Source organism: Struthio camelus, chromosome 17 (assembly GCF_040807025.1).
Source record: "Struthio camelus isolate bStrCam1 chromosome 17, bStrCam1.hap1, whole genome shotgun sequence".
Classification (NCBI taxonomy): Eukaryota; Metazoa; Chordata; class Aves; order Struthioniformes; family Struthionidae; genus Struthio; species Struthio camelus.
The window spans coordinates 8,652,569-8,671,083 of NC_090958.1; the positions used below are offsets into that span (position 1 = coordinate 8,652,569).

General features: G+C 36.3%; 2 protein-coding genes across 6 annotated transcripts in view; one reads left to right on the forward strand and one right to left on the reverse strand.

Annotated features, from left to right (window-relative positions):
* The window catches only part of GNAZ (G protein subunit alpha z), a 77,896-nt gene extending 72,908 nt beyond the window's left edge, over nucleotides 1-4,988 (forward strand). For all 4 annotated transcript variants that reach the window (XM_009687419.2, XM_009687422.2, XM_009687420.2 and 1 more), the window contains one exon: nucleotides 2,386-4,988. In XM_009687419.2, coding sequence (XP_009685714.1) covers nucleotides 2,386-2,730 — 345 coding nt within the window. In that variant the 3' untranslated portion in view covers nucleotides 2,731-4,988. The remainder of the gene's footprint in view (nucleotides 1-2,385) is intronic.
* Nucleotides 1-18,515, reverse strand: part of RSPH14 (radial spoke head 14 homolog) — a 109,773-nt gene that overhangs the window by 91,069 nt on the left and 189 nt on the right. The window contains exons 2-4 of one of the 2 annotated variants that reach the window (XM_068911072.1): nucleotides 17,702-17,929; nucleotides 15,645-15,747; nucleotides 15,335-15,453 (exon numbers count right to left, since the gene is read on the reverse strand). In XM_068911072.1, the coding sequence (XP_068767173.1) occupies nucleotides 15,335-15,453; nucleotides 15,645-15,747; nucleotides 17,702-17,900 (421 nt within the window). In that variant the 5' untranslated portion in view covers nucleotides 17,901-17,929. Of the gene's footprint in view, nucleotides 1-15,334; nucleotides 15,454-15,644; nucleotides 15,748-17,701; nucleotides 18,430-18,515 lie in introns of those variants that run through there. The other variant, XM_009687423.2, reaches the window with a different exon arrangement.

The window sequence follows — 18,515 nt, forward strand, 5'->3', positions numbered from 1 at the left end:
AATTATAGCTAGAACACAACTGAAATCAAAAACCCAAAGCAGTTTCTCTGATTTCAGCAGCAGCTCTAAAGAATTAGGGGAAGCACAGAACCTTTTCAGTTTCCAGGTGTTTCAGCTATTAAGGGCCAGGGACATATGAATGTTCTGGATGAAAAACAGATGAAGAATCACAGTGAAGAATCTTATGTCTGATCCATGAACACAGAAAATGGAAAATATAAAACTGCTCACATTAGTCCAAGCTGCCAAATAAGTTATTTTTTCTTGGGCTATTATTGGGCTGTCTTACCAACAATATTAATAGATATCAAATGATGGCTATTACTGAGAGAAAACAACAAAGAAAAACTTAAAAGCCTATCAAATTGGAATGAAAATTTTTAGTACTGCATTTTACAAACTTAAAATTCTGAAATGTAGTATTTTGTACAGATATATTTATCTAATTTGTAGTTATTCATAGAGTTCCTAATGCTATGTAATCACTTTTTTTTTAATGTAAGCCTCAATTTGTCATAAGAATTTAGTCAAAAACAGTGCAAGACTTTTACTGGGACAAACTTCCACATTCAATAACTTCTACTGGGAATTACTGATTTAAATGTGCTTTATAAGGGAATGAGGAAATATACAATGAATTGTTCCAATGGATATGCTTAACATCTTTCACACTGTTCACAGTAAAATAAAATATTGCTGTGTAGTTTGATAATCTTCAGGAAATTTTCACAACAGTTATACCTCCTAGGTACAAAATAGCTGAGAAATCTTCAGGGTTTCTGAAGTTTCAAATGGAATGTTCCTCTTATGTTACTTATAGTTCTCTTTAATAATGTAAGCATTTTTCTTTTTAATTGGGGTAAACTGGAAAATTTAGGGGATATCTCAGTATAGATTTGTGGGGAGCACTGCAAGCTATAAATCATGTAGTGATTGGGTGAAGTTAATGAAATAGTTTATAAAAATATTATATGTGAAAATATTTCTACTGCTTTTTGAAGATATGATTCTTATTTATCTCTTGTGGCTATTATTTTCACAACATCGCATGGATAGAAAAATGCCTCCTTCATTTGTATCACGTTTATAATAATTTCCTGGATTTATCAGGAAAAATATTGCTGAGTATTGGAAAATCCTGAATCCTTGCCGCTTACGTGTAGTATGTGATGCTTATTAACGTTCTCTAAATATGAATAGAATGACTTGTTAAAAGGGATCTTCTCCTTTAAAGAGAGAATATGAGTGCTCTGTAGAAATTTTTCATGTTAGACAAGTATCTGACAAAAGCTATGATGTTAAAGTGCCTAGGAAACTTAATAGAAATAAAGATCTAAGTTGGAACATGCTGGAAAAAAAAAACTACCTTTAGAAAAAAGGTCTATGATTAACATATTTCCTTTATTTACTTTTGACAATAATCAAGTGATATTTATTTTAATCAGCTAGAACATTTTCCCTTTCCATTCAAAACATTACATCCAGGTACCCCTATTGATACTCAGCCTTCCAGCCAAATGTATTGGTACCATGGACAGCTGCAGCAGCATCATAAGTACTTCAGAGCTGCAACATATGGGGACTAACATTGGCGAAAGTATAGGCTGGCTGTTGATTTCTAACTGATCTTTCTGATATCAGTTTACAGCAGCATTGGATTGTTATTTTCAAATATGTAAATTTTTCTTGGTCATCCTAAAATAGTCATCAATGGAATTGTCTGTTCAGATCAGCAGGCAGACAGACGTTAACTCTTTTGGCCAAATTCTGCTTTCACCCATAAGTATACAGCACACAAGTTGTCCTACATACTATTGTAAAACGTTGTCCTTTCTCCTACGTGTTCTTCCCACCTTACTGTTATACAATGAGGAAAAGGAAAAAAGTCTGAGTATGTATGGTGTGCTAAACTACAGAACACAGGAATGGAATATTTTAATGTTATGATTTTGCTGAAATACTTCAGTCATTTTTTTTTAATATTACCAGCAGAATGTTTCTGTAGTATGAAATCTTTAGTAATGAATTATCCTTTTTATTTTAAAATTTTGTTTATAGTGCTAATATGATTTTGAACACAATTACGTTCTCCCAAGTCACACCTATTGTTTCTAAATCTTCAGTTTTGGACTTTCCTTCATGGTTGCCAATTATTTAAAAAATATAAACTAAAAGAAGAAGTATTCTTTTGTGAAATGCAGTATATCAAAAATAAGTGAACTAAGGTTCCTGAAATTGCATGCTCAGTTAAGATGGACTATCACCAAGCAAAACAACAGTTCTTTCCAAAACCAGACTGTGCTCATTAATAACATATTCTGTGTGTTTTCCACACTTACTTACATTGAAATACTCTTATTGATACTGTTGTTTCCTTCCCTACAGAGTCGAATGGCAGAAAGTTTGCGTCTCTTTGATTCCATCTGCAACAACAATTGGTTTATCAACACTTCCCTCATCCTCTTTTTGAATAAGAAAGATCTGCTGGCAGAAAAAATCCGGCGCATCCCCTTAACAGTCTGCTTTCCTGAATACAAAGGCCAAAATACTTATGAGGAAGCAGCAGTCTACATCCAACGCCAGTTTGAGGACTTGAATCGCAACAAGGAGACCAAGGAGATCTACTCACACTTCACCTGTGCCACTGATACCAGTAACATCCAATTTGTCTTTGATGCAGTGACAGATGTCATCATTCAGAACAATCTCAAATATATTGGCCTCTGCTAAAAATCCTTGGGCTTAATCTGTTTTCCTGAAGTGATAAGAAAATGGGCTAATCACCTCCACTTCTCGTGGAAAAAATGGGGCAAAGCTCGGAAGCCCAAGGAGAAAAAAAGGGGAAATCTGATGTATGTACACAGATCCTCTTATGCCCCCTTAACCTGCCACATTATTTTTCACAAATATATGTTTTGGAAAGTAAAAGCCTCCTCTCCAAAAACTACAACCCCCTCCTGCTCCTTCCCCTAAAAAACACAAATCCCAAACAAAAACAAAAAAGAGATTGAGGCCTAACTCTGTGGAGATGTTTTCACCACAGTCACTGCAATTTCATTCCATTTGTTTCATTCCATTTCCTAGAGTGGGAGTGTTATCATATTGTATGTAAGAAATAATTCTTCATGCAGTTGTCCTAAAAATCATTTCACTGACATGACGACATAAAGCTGGTGAGTGCGAGATGAACTCGTTTGCAGGGGGTGGGGCAGAATGGTCGTGTTGGGAAGAAAAGCTAGTTTAAATCTGAAGCTACAGAATAGAAGAAGAGTTGAAGCAAAACATTACTTACAGCTGTAATGAATGGGCATGAATCCACAATACTGGTACACGCAGCCAAACAGCATATACACACACACACAATATATATACATGCACATGATTCACAGCATATACTATGTACACACTTCTGCTTTACTTTACTATTTATCATGGACACCTTGCCTGTTTAAGGAATTGTTGGTGCATAACTGTTCTGTGATTTCCAACCTGACTAGCAGCCCTTTCTGCTCTTTAAGGCTTCAAAATATGCAGCAAAACTATATGAAATGAATCTATCAATAGGCCAAATCAAGGTCAGTGTTTCTTCTACTGGTAAGGAGTTTTATACATCAAAATAGTCTTCTTTTACATCTTTTTTTGCCAAATCTTGTGGTGTTTCACAAAAAACAAACTCTATATTTAAGAAGTAGGTTAGTGTTCCTTTTTTTAATACAGATACAAAAAAAATCACAAAGCAGTTTTTTAATTATTGTTGTAGTGTCTGGATTGCTGAGTGTAAAAGTTGCCAACGGACAATTCTGTTCCACTGCTCCCAATAAGTTCTGGGAACTACTGTAATATTGTAACAGACTTCCCAAGAAGCAGGAGCCATTGAGATTGTGTAGTATATAGCCTCCAAAGTCGTTTTTTGTTGTTTTTTTATTATTTAAAAAATGTGATGTATTATTAGAAGGTTAAAGATGAGCGATATGAACAATAACTAAATGTCTTGATATTTCAATTTAATAAATTATTTACAGTTTAGTGAACTTAAGAAAACTGAAGAGATGCATTCCTCAGCTGCAGGTTTCATCTCATAAAGAAACACTACTGGATGAAGTAACGTTCCGGCAAAATTAAAGCAAGCTTGAATGCATAAGAAGCTCTGTGGGACTATACTGGAAAATCTCAAACGGATCACATAGACCTAAGTCTTTGGTCAGTTGATTCTTTCCCCTGCCATAGAAAAGACTTCTTAACGACTTCAGTGTAAAGTTGGTGTGTAAATATATGTTTGATAATTGTAAAGCACATACATACACAAAGACACAGACTCACACGCACACTGGAAAATATCCTACTTTTGTTCCCCCTATGTACTATGATTAGTGCAAGAAATCTCAGCCAAGGGCTCTAAGAAATTTAAAACAACATGGTTACTAACATCAACATTAAAATTGTCCACTTAAGAAAAAATAAATAATTTGAATGATACTGAACTTGTCTGTAGTGTGTTCATTAATTAGTAGTAAGACATAGTAGTTAATTAATTGGATGATGTGTGTAAAGTTTTTGTTCATTTATGATAGATTGATGAATGTTGTTTGTTTGCTCCAGATCTTTTTCTTCAGTTCAATCACCAAAAGTTATCAAAATTTCAATCTTAAGCAATTGCATTTGAGCAACTCAGTAAAGGGGCTGTCTTCCCCTTTCACATCTTTACAAATTATGAATGAACGTTGTTAGATTTTTTTTTTTTCAGAATATGGCTAGTAGCAATTTTAAGAAACAAAATACAGATTAAGATTATGGTGAAGCTACAGGAAAGAAACTTCTGTGGTATCTGCAAGATCCTTATGATGCCCACCTGCATATTGCCGTACAGAAACAGACACTTGTCAATGATGATTTTTCACAACATGTACGTTCAAATATATGTGTCTATTCTTAAAAAATTCTTCAAAATATATATTCTTATATCAATAAATTCTTAAATTGTGCCTGAATTTGGTCTCATCAACGTCTATTTAAAAATTGATGTCAATACACACCCTAAGTATCCATAAAAAGTTCACTTCCATTTCCAATAAGTACACACCACAGTTTCTAAAATATTTGCAGAACTTTTTATCCCGTGTCAGCCACTATTGTGTTAAGAAATTAATACAGCTGACCATCTTACACTGTACATATAACAATTTCTCTTTAAATATTCTAAAAGCCAAGATTAAGATTTTGCTGTCACTCTGTTTAAGAACCAGCAGCTACTCTCAAACAGGATTTATTGTCTTTCAATATGCTAGTTTCTTCTACAAAACGCTGCAGGGAAAAGAGCACACTGGGCAGCTCTCTGCATTCCTTGATAATCCAAATTTCAAAATCCCAGAGTTTAAGGGAACGAGTACATTTTCTGTCTTATTAGTCCAACCTAGGCTATTCTTATCTACAAATAAAAAGGGTTTTAGGCAATCAACACTTAATTTGGGGGCCTGAAAAGCCAGCAATATAATCAGTTACTGTATCCCTAGCCAGACAAGACGTACAAACCATGATCATAAGCTGAAGGGGACTGCAACTCCTGTAGAAACAGCATTATCAGTCTGATAGGAGGCTTCTGCTTCTTGTTTTCTCCACTCATAAAAAAAAAAATCACTTGTTAGAAGATGTTAGATATCTAAATCCCTGGAGTTTAAGCAGACTTTGACTTACAACCTTTCAACCCTGTTTATCATTTCTGAGATCAGCTGAAAATATCTGACAATGCTTGGAGCAAGTTTCGTTCCTTTGCTTCTGGGCATTTCTACCAAATGTATCAGAAAGACCTAATCTTTCTCACTTCATATTTAAGGGTCCTTCTTTTGACCTGTTTGAGGGTATCTAGAGTCAAGCTAGGAAGTGACATGGAAGCTCAAGCTAATAGAGATCTGAGACTGCTAGGAAAACTACAATACACTTGATGGCAGCAGTTTAAAGGGTAATAATTTTCAACTTTAGTTACTAGAGTGTGACTGTAGCCAAAAACAGTCTCAGCGGGTCAGGTCATAAATCAATAGTCTTCAGTCCTGACCTAATCAATGATGGGAAAATCCTATCTACTGCATTTGTAATGCGGTACTTTACCCCTGCCCCGGAGATGTGGGGGCCCCTTTAAGCATGCCCTTTTGACTTTTACACCTGAAGGACAGAGGCAAAAGAGCCAATGAGGCAGCACCTCAGGGGTACAGAAGGCTTGGCATGCCTCACAGCGAGGATTTGGTGCTCTTACTGGAAATCAGAACCTACCACCTCCTGCTTGTGATAGATGCAGTCAGGCTACTTGACTTGGTGAGTTTGCTGAAAGCTATATGTGTGGATGATTGCTAGTACAGGATCCTCTAATCTTAGTCTACTGTTAGAGTGCTATCATTTACTTAGTGACTTGCAGAGCACTTCTAGTCTAAATTTCCTTCTATAGTGTAACATCATATTATTATCCACTTGAACGGTTAAAAAAAAGGAGGGGGGGGGATGAAATGCTTCTAGGCTTCCTTTTCCATTGAATGGAGTACTACTGTTTGATGGTATATCCCCCTTTACCTCTAGATTTCTTGGTATTATAGCCATTTCTGACTGGTGGGAGAAGTGAGAAGAAAACAATGGCCTTCATTGGACCTCAGCTTCAAAGTAAGGAAGCTAGGTAGGAAGAGCAAAAGTGTAGTCAGTTTTGAGGGCAGATAAGAGAAATCATATGAAAATCTTTTATTCAGCTGTGAAGGTCCTTCCAATGGAAGTAATGCAGGCATCCTACAATAGAAGTAGAAAAGCTAGGACACTTTATCAAAGGACTAAAGCCATTTCTAAAGAAAATTCATACCTCTCACTCAGAGATAATAGGGAGAAGAAAAACTGTGAAGCAGTGCATGTCACTAATGTTCCCACTTAACTTAAGAGTAGGAATGAGGAGGAATAAAGCAATACTTTTTTTTAAGGTTAAATAATGAATTCGCATATGCGTGTTCTCTTAACAACAGTTTCTTACTCTCTGCTCATTTAATCCCCATGATGTTTTTGACTCTAGTATTCTGAGTAGCTCACGGTTACTGAGTTACTGTCCTCTATCTGAAGAGCTGAAGATGTTAAAATGAATTCTGTTTTACATAGAAGTGAAACAATTTTGTTTTCCCATTGTATTAAAAAAAAAAAAAAAGAGGCATGGGAAGGTTAAAATAGGAAGTCTATGCCACAGACAGGTGTTAAAATGAAATCTCTTGACTTTTAGTCTTCCACCTGGATAAATCATGCAATTAAATTTGCATCTATTTTCTCAGTTCTCAGGTTTATCAGTGATGCAGTGCGCTGCCACCTGAAAGAACTGCACTAATGCAACTGGGATTTCACTTCACCTGGGCAACAATGACATTCACAGAAGAAACGTTCCATCTGTTGCAGTAAGAATGCCATCTGTCCTGTTATCATTTGCACGCCATACAGCAAAACTTATTCAAAGGGGAAGAAAAAAAAAAATCCTTAAATAGTCCTCATCTACAGATCTGATAGGTTACGATTTCCCAAAGACGGAATAGCGGAAACACTTACAGCTAGTGAAGTTAGGGAAATTATATCTCTTGGATTCTTCCCAAATAGAGGTTCTGGCAAGCTGAAAAACCTATTGCGCTATTTAATCCACCTCAACCATTCCCTAAAAGTACTAAGTAACCCTTAAAAGAAAGAAAAGAAAATGAGTAAGAATTATTAAAGTTTGCCAGTGTTAGCCATATCTTAGTGAAAGATTTTCCTAGACACATTTTTGCGTTTGTTATTGCCCATGTCATTTATCATTACATAGCACCTCTTCAATAACACTTCAATATGCAACAAATATTTCCTTGCATCTTAATTATTTTCAGATAGAATGAGAGCTTCTCCATTAATTTCTCCTGGTGGATGTTCTTCATCCTTTCCTTCTGTTTTTTCTCCCTCTTCCTTCTTCTAGTGAATGCATATATATATATATATATATCTTATTTCTTTCTTCTGCCCATTATTTTCTGTCACTAAGTTCTTCTTTCCTCTGGAAAAGCTACCCCTCAGTGCTCTCCCAGTTTCAGTGGATGTTCCCACCCTTTGTTCAACAATTACGATTTCACTGGAGGATACTGGTATCCTCCTTCATTTAAGCGGCAAATCTCTAAGGTAGTTTGTGCTTTTTGTCTTGCAACGGATATGGATGCCTGCAAAAGCAACTAAAAGCCAAAAGAACCACGTGACCAGTCAGGTATTTCTGAGACAACACAATAGATCAGGGTTTGCAGCTCATATTCAGAACTCCTGCTATGCTTTAGGAAAAAAAGAGAAAAGTTGGTTATGAGACTTTGTCAGCACAAATCATGAATGTTGATCACATTAACAGTGCAATTTTGACTGCATAATAATGAATCTGGCAAAGTGTGTGTACATCCTTACATTTAGGTGTTAGAAATAGTCTGTAAGAAGTAGATTCACCTAAAATAATCACGTTTTCCTAAATTTCTCCTCTTTGGAGAAAGACCAGGCGGCCTGGTGCAGTACTAACCGGAGTCACTGGCCGCATCCCACTGAACAAAAACAACTATACTTCACACCAAATGCATCTACAGCTTCTGTTCCTTTTTGTCTAGCATGGATCATACAGCTTTATTGGCCTTGAAACTTTCCTGTGCTGTAGAAAACATCAGAAATTTAGCTGGGGAATAGAATAATAGTTGCTGATTTCTTCCAGCTGATATGAGGTACATCCTATTTGGTTATCCAGAAGTAGAAGCAAATGCAAAGAGAAAGAAACAGTTTCGTGGCTGGTTGAAGAAGGCTGAACTACCAGGCAGAGAGAATTTCTCTATCTGTATCTGTAATATGTCAAATGTACTACCTCAGCTCTTGTGACTCTTATTAGCTACTGGAAAATATTTGCTGTACTCTCTGATAATCCCCCAAATTGTCTCTGGTCATAGCACATAAATTAAGCACCTTTCTGTTTTTCTTCTAAGTGGCCATCTGCAAGTGATTCTGCTCTATAACAACACAATTCTGCTCAAGGAATTATATTCCACCCCTTAAATATAGGCATGTACATTTTTATATATACTGAAATCATTTTTATCCAAATAAAACAATATAAAGAGAGCATCAGCGAATGAACTTCAACAGTAAAACATAAATAATGTAATTCTTTCTTACATGATTATATATCTCTAGTATATCGAGATTATAAATCATTAGTACTATTAACCTATGTAAAGCACAGGGAAATAAGTTCAGGAAAACTAGGTAATGCATATTATTCCCAGAAAAATGAATTGTAACTCACTGGTAAGAAGTTAAGGTTTCTTGACAATACTCCAAAATGTACTAAAATGGATTATTTCTATAGCTCAGAGGAAAAAAAAAAATTGAAGCTGTCATGTCAACAAAAATAATCAAGCCGATGTCAAATGTGGAGGGGCAACAGAAAAAAGAGGAAAGAACATTACTGGAAAACCAAGTAATCGGGCAGTAGTGCTAGTGCTTATCAGGTAAGAAAGGTAGAAGATATTAAGTGTCCAGAATGTGAAAGCAACAAAGAAAGGGGTTGATGTGATCCCTTTCTTTAAAGGTAAGAAAGACGCTCAAGATTGAAGTTAACAGTTCAGGAAATCTATACAACACAGAAATGAAAATAGCTACCTAGAGAAGGAAGAAAAGCATAAGCAGGAGGTGGCCTTTGTTAGAAGGTCAGAGCAAGGTAATGACACACTTCAATGTTGTTACAGAAGTGATGGATGAATTTCTTTATATATACAGAAGTTGTAGGAGACAAAACCCAGTTAAAAGTAAAAATAACTTCTAGTAACTGAGACTGGAACATCTGACTTAACCACATTAAGCAAATGGCCTAAGGATTCATTTATCTATCAGCCTTTTACTGGTCAGGCTGAATGCTAGAAATTGAAACACAGAATAAAAGAGGCCCAGAACAGTGCGTTTATTCAAGGGCAAATGCTTGAAGAGATGCTTCCACCTGCATATGCCAGCTCAGTTTCTACCCCACTGATCTTCTAGATTGTACATCTTATAGATTGACAGGCTGAAGGCTGTAGGCTTTTTTCTCTCCCTTCCACCAAACTGTCAAATGACATGTATGAAAATACGGTCTGTTAAAAGCTGTATGAGACTAACTTACTCTGGTCAATGGCTTTTACCCTGAACAAATCTTGAAGGCTTCTAATAGCATGGAAACTGACAGACCAGACAGAGGTGATGGTCATAAGGTGCAGTTATCTCACAGTAGAAGAAATTAAGCTTTGGAAGAGACAATTTCATCTAGAATGGTACGATTCGAGCAAACTATGAAAAGAGAATACTAGAGGCATCACACTCTGAAAGATGTAAATATAGGATCAGGTGATAGGTTAAATTCTGCTTGCTTCAGTCATGTAAATAGTCCCTCTACATTCACTTTTACTTTTCATAAATAGAAGCTGAGAAAAAGTTGGCTCGCAGGAATAGAGAGTGTGATTAGTGCAAATATATTACGATTGAGCTACATGCTGAGAATTAATGAATATAATGGAAAGAAATGCATTTAAAACTGACCTGAAATATCAAGTTTCTAATAAAATACCTCTCTTTACTCAGAATACATTTAAAAGGAAATTGCAATGAAGGCATTTGATGCACAGAATCTCACTACACAACTAATTTTTACAATTATGTAAATCCCTTCCTTATTTCTACTACTAGTTACCCTTTCTTGCTTTCTGGAGACAATGCTCCAGGACTGTTCCTTGAAACAAGTTAGTGTTACTACTTGATTTGGAGAATCCAGTTATTATCTACCCCCAGTGATGGACTGGTGCTCATCACTGCATGTGATGATGTACAGTTCCTGAAGTGGGGAAGGTGAAATGAGAAAACAAGTATGAGCATGAGCTCAAGAGAAGCTTCACTCAAAAGCAGCTGCCTCTCAGCATTCTTTCTCCTGCAAAGATACACAACTCTCGCTGAGTTGGGTCTGTAACAGGAGTTGGAAGCAGCTCTGTTTGGCAGAGACTCCTGCCGACTTCAGAGCTGTGAATCACTTGCCTTCTAAAGGCCAGATCTTGAGGAGGGACACAGCTGCAGCTGGCTTCCAGCTTTTGCTGAGATCTGAGCTCAGCAGGGGTGGGCTAATCCTTCCACTCAAGGAGGCAAGTTGATTTATCCTTGCATAGTGTAAGATTGCATTTCCTGGTATCACCAAACTGGTATCTGACAGCTGTGAAAGGTGGCAGCAGTTCCCATAAGGGGCTCCTGAATCAAACTGATATATTTAGATCCCTGCAGGGCCTCAGAAAGAACAATGGGAGTATATCTGTCCTTGTGCCCTCAGTGGCAGTAGAGTGTACCATCACATGTCCTCCAGTTTGGGCAATGTATTCTAATTTATGTGGAATTTCTAAGACTTAATCTTTCTTGTTTTGGCACCACCAAGAGCCAGCTTTGCTTACTGCTATAGAAAGTCACCAAACAGAAAGGACAGGGGTAATTAAATGCTTTCTGTGTCACCTTCCTTTTTAGTCCTTGCTTTTTAGAAATAACCATTAAATTGTTTGAACTGGCAATCCCCCCAGAAAAGCCATTATTCTGAAATTGGGTTCTGCTATTATAAATGTTAAATGAATACTATAGTCTGAGGTACTGTATCACTTTACCAGATTAATCTTACAAAAATTCAAACGCTGTGAACCGCAACTAGTCATTACTGTAGCTGTCAAAACTTTCAGGCAAGACATAAATAAACCTCAAATTATTATCTAAAAACACATCCTAAGATAGCATTAGTGAATAGTTCTACTATATTCACAACTGATTATGATTATATGGATTTAAAAAAAAAAGTAAAGGCAGGTGATCTGTGAAACACCTTCAAACTCCACTGAAATCATGAAAGTAGACATAGGGAAAAATCCTGAAGGGACTAGACTTTAAACAAGAAAACAATCAAAAAAAAATCTCACTGCAGATCTAGTGAGGAGTCTACAGTGGCTGTGATAGAATTACTTTAAAAGTATGCTTGATTGAGTGCACGCTAACTGGCCTTAATTTTATTAAATTCCATACGAACTGCAAACAGGAACATTCAGAACATTCGTCTCAAGAAAACATTAATTCACAAATCTAATCATTTAAATGTTGCTAATACACACTAGCAATAGTGGACGTAGAAGAAACATAAATTAAATATTTTTCCTATAATCTGCTATGACTTTCCATCCCTTGCTGTTGCCAAAATAAGTATTTCTTCCTGGCTTCTAAAATTCCAGCTTGCACCCCACGGCTCTGACTGCACAGTCATGGAATTTCAATTCAAATCTGTGCAGCCCATTTAAAGAGCCAGCATAAAATGATTAAGCTTCATTAGAAAAAGTTACTTAAAATAGTATTTTTTTTCCATTAAACCTTCCAGTAAGAGTAGGGGGAAGCTACCATAAAAACTCTTAATTTGCAACACTAGTTTGTAAGAGTATCTAGATTTTTAGGTACAAAATTTAAAACATACACCACTAATTATACAAGATTTTGGATTGCAATGGCTGCTAACTAAATATGTGCATTTACTTGGTATGCAGCCTTTACATAGCAGTTTGACACAAAAATAATCACAAGCGGTCGTATTTCATAGAAAAATGCTACCTTGCAAAATATACACAAATTAAATTTAATACATGGAATTTCAGAACTGGCTAATGATTCCTAGCGCCTCAGCTTCTTGGGTGTCCAACTTCAAACACCCTGAAAAAGCTTTCACTTCCTCTCAGGGCCACATGAATAGCTTTCTTTTTTTTTTTTTTTTTTAATTACCTTTCCCCCCTACAGCTTTTATTGTAGGGGAAACTTTTTGTCCTCCAATGAAAGTTTTCTGCTTACATAGCTAAATTTCCAGCCTACTTAGTATGTGCTCTGAGTTCTGGGAGATGGAACCTAAAAAGGGGGTGGGGTTTAAACAGAACATGCGTTGAATTTTGCATTCCTATATCTCAAATTCTTACCTAAAAATCTCTTGTACAGCAGCCACTTAACCCTGAGGTTAACCTCAGGAGGAAACCTGAGGAGGTTTCCCTCTTTAACCTGAAACCTTTCTAGTCAACTTAAGGTCTGCAGCATGCGCATACATACCCGAAAACTGCACCAGCAAAAGGAGATAAGCGGCAAGCTCCTGCCTGACTAGTGACAGACACATCTGAAGGTTAAAGTTAAAAATAAAGTTCAGTGCAGCAGTGACTGAACAGCAAGGGGTACTACTGAATTATGCAGTTCTCAAACAGCTAGGATGGCCATAGCCAGTATGGATGGATGGTTAATGATTATTAGTGACCTAGGGAAAAAAAATTGGCAACATTTATTTCTATTTTTTTCCCCTCTCGTAAGTTTCTCCCATGATCCACGCATTCACAGGATGGTATCTACAAAGGTAACCAGTAGATTTCTCTGAAAGCAGTCAGATAGAGCAAAACATACTAAAACAAGTCAAGTCACTGTCTCATTAGATTTGAAAATCTGTAAGATGACTAGTGAAATTAATTTAAAAGAAAATCTAATTTAGTATAGTGAAGTTTATGAAGTTATTTAGCCCACTATATTAAAATCCTTCATGCTGATTTAACTCTTCAGCTCTTTAAATGGTTAAGAGCATGTAAAAATGCATATGTTTTTAAGAATTTATGTATTCTCACTCAGGAAGTTTCTAAACATTCATTTAATTCTTTTTAAGCACCAGCAATGTAACAGAAGTCCTCAAACGAGACACTTCCACTTGAATTTTAGTAGTATGGCTTTTTAACTGACAATTTCCATCTACTGAGGCTATAATTTTAAAATTATAATTTTAATCAAGTGGAATGGCAAGGGTCAGATTAGAAAATTATTGAAATTACAGTTTTAGAGTCTAGGTATATAAGTAACAAATTAAGGTAAATTCCTTCAGTGAGTAAAAGATTTAGAAAAAATATGAATATATGTAATAAAACTAAAGAAATCATGTAAAAGGTACAATGACTTATTCTATTCTTCTAGCAAGTCAAAGACAAATTCCCAGACTGGTTTCCTCAACCTAAACTGAAGCATTTAAAAGCTAGATGCCCAACTTTGATGTAGTTAACCTAGCTTCTGTTTATCTCACTGGAGATAAATGGATATCACGAGAGCACAGCTCATTGCATCCTAAACTAAGCACCTAGGATATGTCAGATTTATTGCCCCAGGAGATGCTGATTTGTCTCTGCTGGCCTGTCACCTGCTGCACAGGGAGCATAGGATGACTAGCTTAATTTGACATTTGAAATCAGCCAAAAGTAATCCCACTTTTAGCTTCATATCCTATCATTTAAGTCTATTTAACAATATTACCTAGCTTTTGATTCCTAAGGGTAAACAATACTGAAATTTAAAAAAAATTTTGGTAAAAGCAAACTCCTTCATTGTTCCTTGCACTACCCTCTTCTTTCTTTCTTTTTTTTAATTTACCAACTGAAAACAACGTAAAATGATCCTATAAGAAATGTCACCTCTGAGCCTCATGTTGAAAATGTATTAATACTGGATCCCTGGAACACTCACTGCAATGGACAGGTGCCCTTCAGTGCTCATTTGTCTCCTACTCCAGTGCTTGCAAGGAGCAGGGAAAGCATATAACATTTCACAGGATTTGTACTTCCTAACACCAGAAAAGCCTTCTACGAACCCATTCAGCCTTCTGTAAAAGCCTACATGCTGTGAAATTAATGCACCATGATTAATACCTAAACATCATTTTGAACAGAAGAGGACACAGTGAATTTTTGATGCAAGATTCTGAAATATAAACTCAGGGGTGCAAGCCATACAATCTGTATCTGTGTAAGTAAACCTAAAAAATTAATGGATCTAGCCTTAACAGTGAGAATTGGCAGGATCAGGCCCTAAAAGAAATACATAGACAGCACTATTCACAGATGTCTTATGTTAATATATGGCCTTTCACTTGTTATCTATGTGCAGACATTTTATGTATTTTTGGTCAAGTGTTCTTACTATTATTATACAATTTGCCAATTGTTTTAGAAGCGCGACAATAGTTCTAGACAACATATTTGTCTCCACCCATGAAGAACAACAGATAGTTGTACCTTTTAAAGTTTCCTAATAGAGCCCAAAGAACAACCTCTCAAAGGAAAACCAACTACAGAAAACTAAAATGAACACAAACAGAAAGATACTCTTTTAAAATATAAGTTTGAAGGATTGTGGAAAAAATAAATCTGGGAAAAATTATTTAGGGAATGAGGTAAATTCATTTATCTGCTTTGCCTATTGAATATTTAAATAATGAAAACATCCTTACCTTCAGGTAATTTTGCCATCATTTCAAAAGTTTGATGTGTGTTCTTCCGACAGATATCTACTGGATCATCCAATAGCTGAGCCAGGGCAGAAATTACACCATCTTTTATAAACCCGTGCCTACAAACAGCATTGGAGGAGGGATTTAACTAAGCACAACGTAACTAAAATATCTGCCAGATGCATAATCTTAAATACCGTTATTTACATTGCACCTATCTTGCCAAAACTTAGAAACTCTGTTGTTGTTTCTTGCTGAAATTTCTTTATTTGTCTCCATACCTTTCAGTAAACTCTGGAATTATACCTACCTACCAACATTATGCATGGCCATTATACAGAGGACTTCTGTCGATTTTTGCCGGACAGTACTGTCATGATCTAGCAGCAAAGTCTTTAGGTTATCCAAGAATCCTACAAAACACAATAGTTTATTTTAACATTTCTTAACTTCAGCAGTAGTTCAAAATAGCAATGATCATTTTTTATTTCACAATTCAAAACAAAAATAATTAGAGAGAATTTTTCACTTTGTCCTGACAGTCAAACTCTCATTGCTATACCTCAAGTAGGGAGGAAACTTGACCTACTGCCAAAAATGCCATGCCATCAATCCTCAAATATCTTAATATTAGCATAAAAGCTTATTGGTATAAGTACCCCACAGAACTAGCATTACTAATTGTCTGATTTGACGGCCAGAAAAAATAGTGGAAAGACTACATTGAACAAATTTTGTGTTGGCTCATACCACAGACAAGCTGCTGATTTCCGTATCAAGTAAAGTCTTAATTCTGCAAATACTTATGTAGCAACGTAACTCTAAAAATAAAGGTACACTGAGGTCTGGAGCTATTCCTGCTTTTAAAATACAAAAGTGCGTTTGCAGGATTGATGCCTACATTTTTGTAAACTTTCTTTAGGTGTAACAAGGGCTACGTAGAAGCATATAACCTTGATTTCCATAAGCAGTAATATATTTGGCAAATTTGGTAAACCATTAACGGTTACACGTGTAAACAGGAAGCACCCTTGAGCACACTGACAAAAAAAATAAAATTCTCATGTTACTTCAGCATTTACTGTTAACCAAATAACAACTCTACATTTCAGTGATGATTATTGCTACCTCCTATTTAAAAAAAAAAAAGGGGGGGGGAGAAGTAAAAGGAGACATATGTAGTGGCAAACCTGGGGACTTATTTAATGCTACATAATGAGCTATTTAGATACGCAACAAACTGAGTGCAAAAAAATGTTAAGATAAGCTTGTGTGGGGCTTTTCCAGACCCCAAACTTAGGGTGTCTTCTGAGTGTTGGGATAAAAACACTGAAAAATTGTGGTAGTTGGATACAATCTTGATGGGTAAGATAAATTCAGTTATATTGTCTTTTATCTTAATTTCTCAGGAAGTTCTACTGATTTTTTTTATATTCTCACTCTACAACCACTAAGACACTTCTAAGAAACAATTCTGCATAAAAAGTCCTGATGTTCCAGCCCTCCAGTGAAGTTATATCTGGATGTGTCACACTATCCACTGCCAAAGGAAAGGCAAAAGATGCCTTCATAGATTTTGCTGATGAATTTGTAAACTTGATTTATATATTTCATTAGTTTATTCATTATTAATTAAAAGGTTCTTCAGAGTATATTGTCTGATAGTGTAATGTGATCTGGGTGTCTGATATACTGGCTGGGACCTTTCCTTCAATGGAAAGCCCCATTGAGGTCAACTGCATTTTTGAGTACCCCCAAATATGAAAAATCCAGGGCTTTGAAGGATGGTACTACTGTCACATATGTATTAGAAGAATGTCTAATGAAGAAAATAAAAATATTGGCATTTTTGCCATTTTTCATGCTCTAGGATAACTGACATTTTTTTCCCCTTTCTAAAGAAAATATATTGTGTAGTTTTATGTTATTAGAATTAGTGAATTAGATAATTCACTTTTTTTTTCCCTGAAAGATATATTAATAATAGGGTTAGAGAAGATCCCAGATAAATAAGATTGGGGGTTTCTAACTTTGGACTAATTAGCTCTTTTTTTATTAGCATCTATTCAGATTTATCTAAAATTCAGAATACACGCAAGGAAAAAAAAACTATTCAGCACTACTTTTATATTTAGGGGATGACAATCCTGTAGTGAGTATACTCTTAAAATAATAGTCATGTATGTATTGTATATATATTGTATATATATTCTTTACCTTTTTTAGATAAAACAAGTAGAAAATAAAAGAAAAAACATCTTTGTGGCTATTTTGTCATCAAAGACAAAACAGGAGAAAAGAAATCAGGGCATAAAAGTACAGCTTTTTCCTCCACTGCGTTACAGTTTGCTATCAGACGTCACTTACCTAAGTGTATTGCCTGGTAGACATTTTCTGGGTCATGGACCAGATCGCAGAGGGCCATCAGCGCCCGCTGCCGCGTCAGCAGCTCAGGGGATTGTAACTCCTCGTTCAGCTTGGGAAGGGCCCTCTCCCCAAACGCAACAGGCGCTTTCGTGGGATCTATATCCGGGGGCAGCCCGGCTGAGATACGCGCCTGTGCCATCCCGATCTTCCCTGGGAAGGATTCTCTCCCTAAAAATACCCCAGAACGATTGTACCTGGTGACAGGACAGCTAATATACCAAAAAGGACAACTGCTGACTTTAAACTGAACAGTGCTCTGTGCCTCCAGAACAGCTATTTTAGGACACAGTACTTCTTAGGCAGCTGTAAAAGAAGAGGCTGGAAGGGTGCATGAACATCAACATTAATGCCTGTGCATCAGCTGAACTGTCTTATCTGGTTCAGGTTTCTACACTGCACATTCAAATTGCAATAATTTGAGACTGAGGTGGGGGGAAGGATGTTCTTTTCCAAAAGGTTAGAATTAATGTCCTAGGCCAGAGAAGGGGCTCAAAGTAACAATATTAAACCGACAGGAAACAAAAGCCAGCCTTCAAAAAGCATTCTTTTAAAAGCAGTCTAGTTTAAACGCAGGGTTCGTTAACGTTTGAAAGAAACGGTGATGCTCCACTCCTCTTCCCTCACGGCTCAGCTGACAGAAGCACGCACCTTCCACTTTTCAAAACTACTCAACCAAAATTGCAACTACGAAAGTTAAAACTATAAAACAGCAGCCCTTCCCTCTCAAACACAGCCCGAACAGACTAAAGACAGG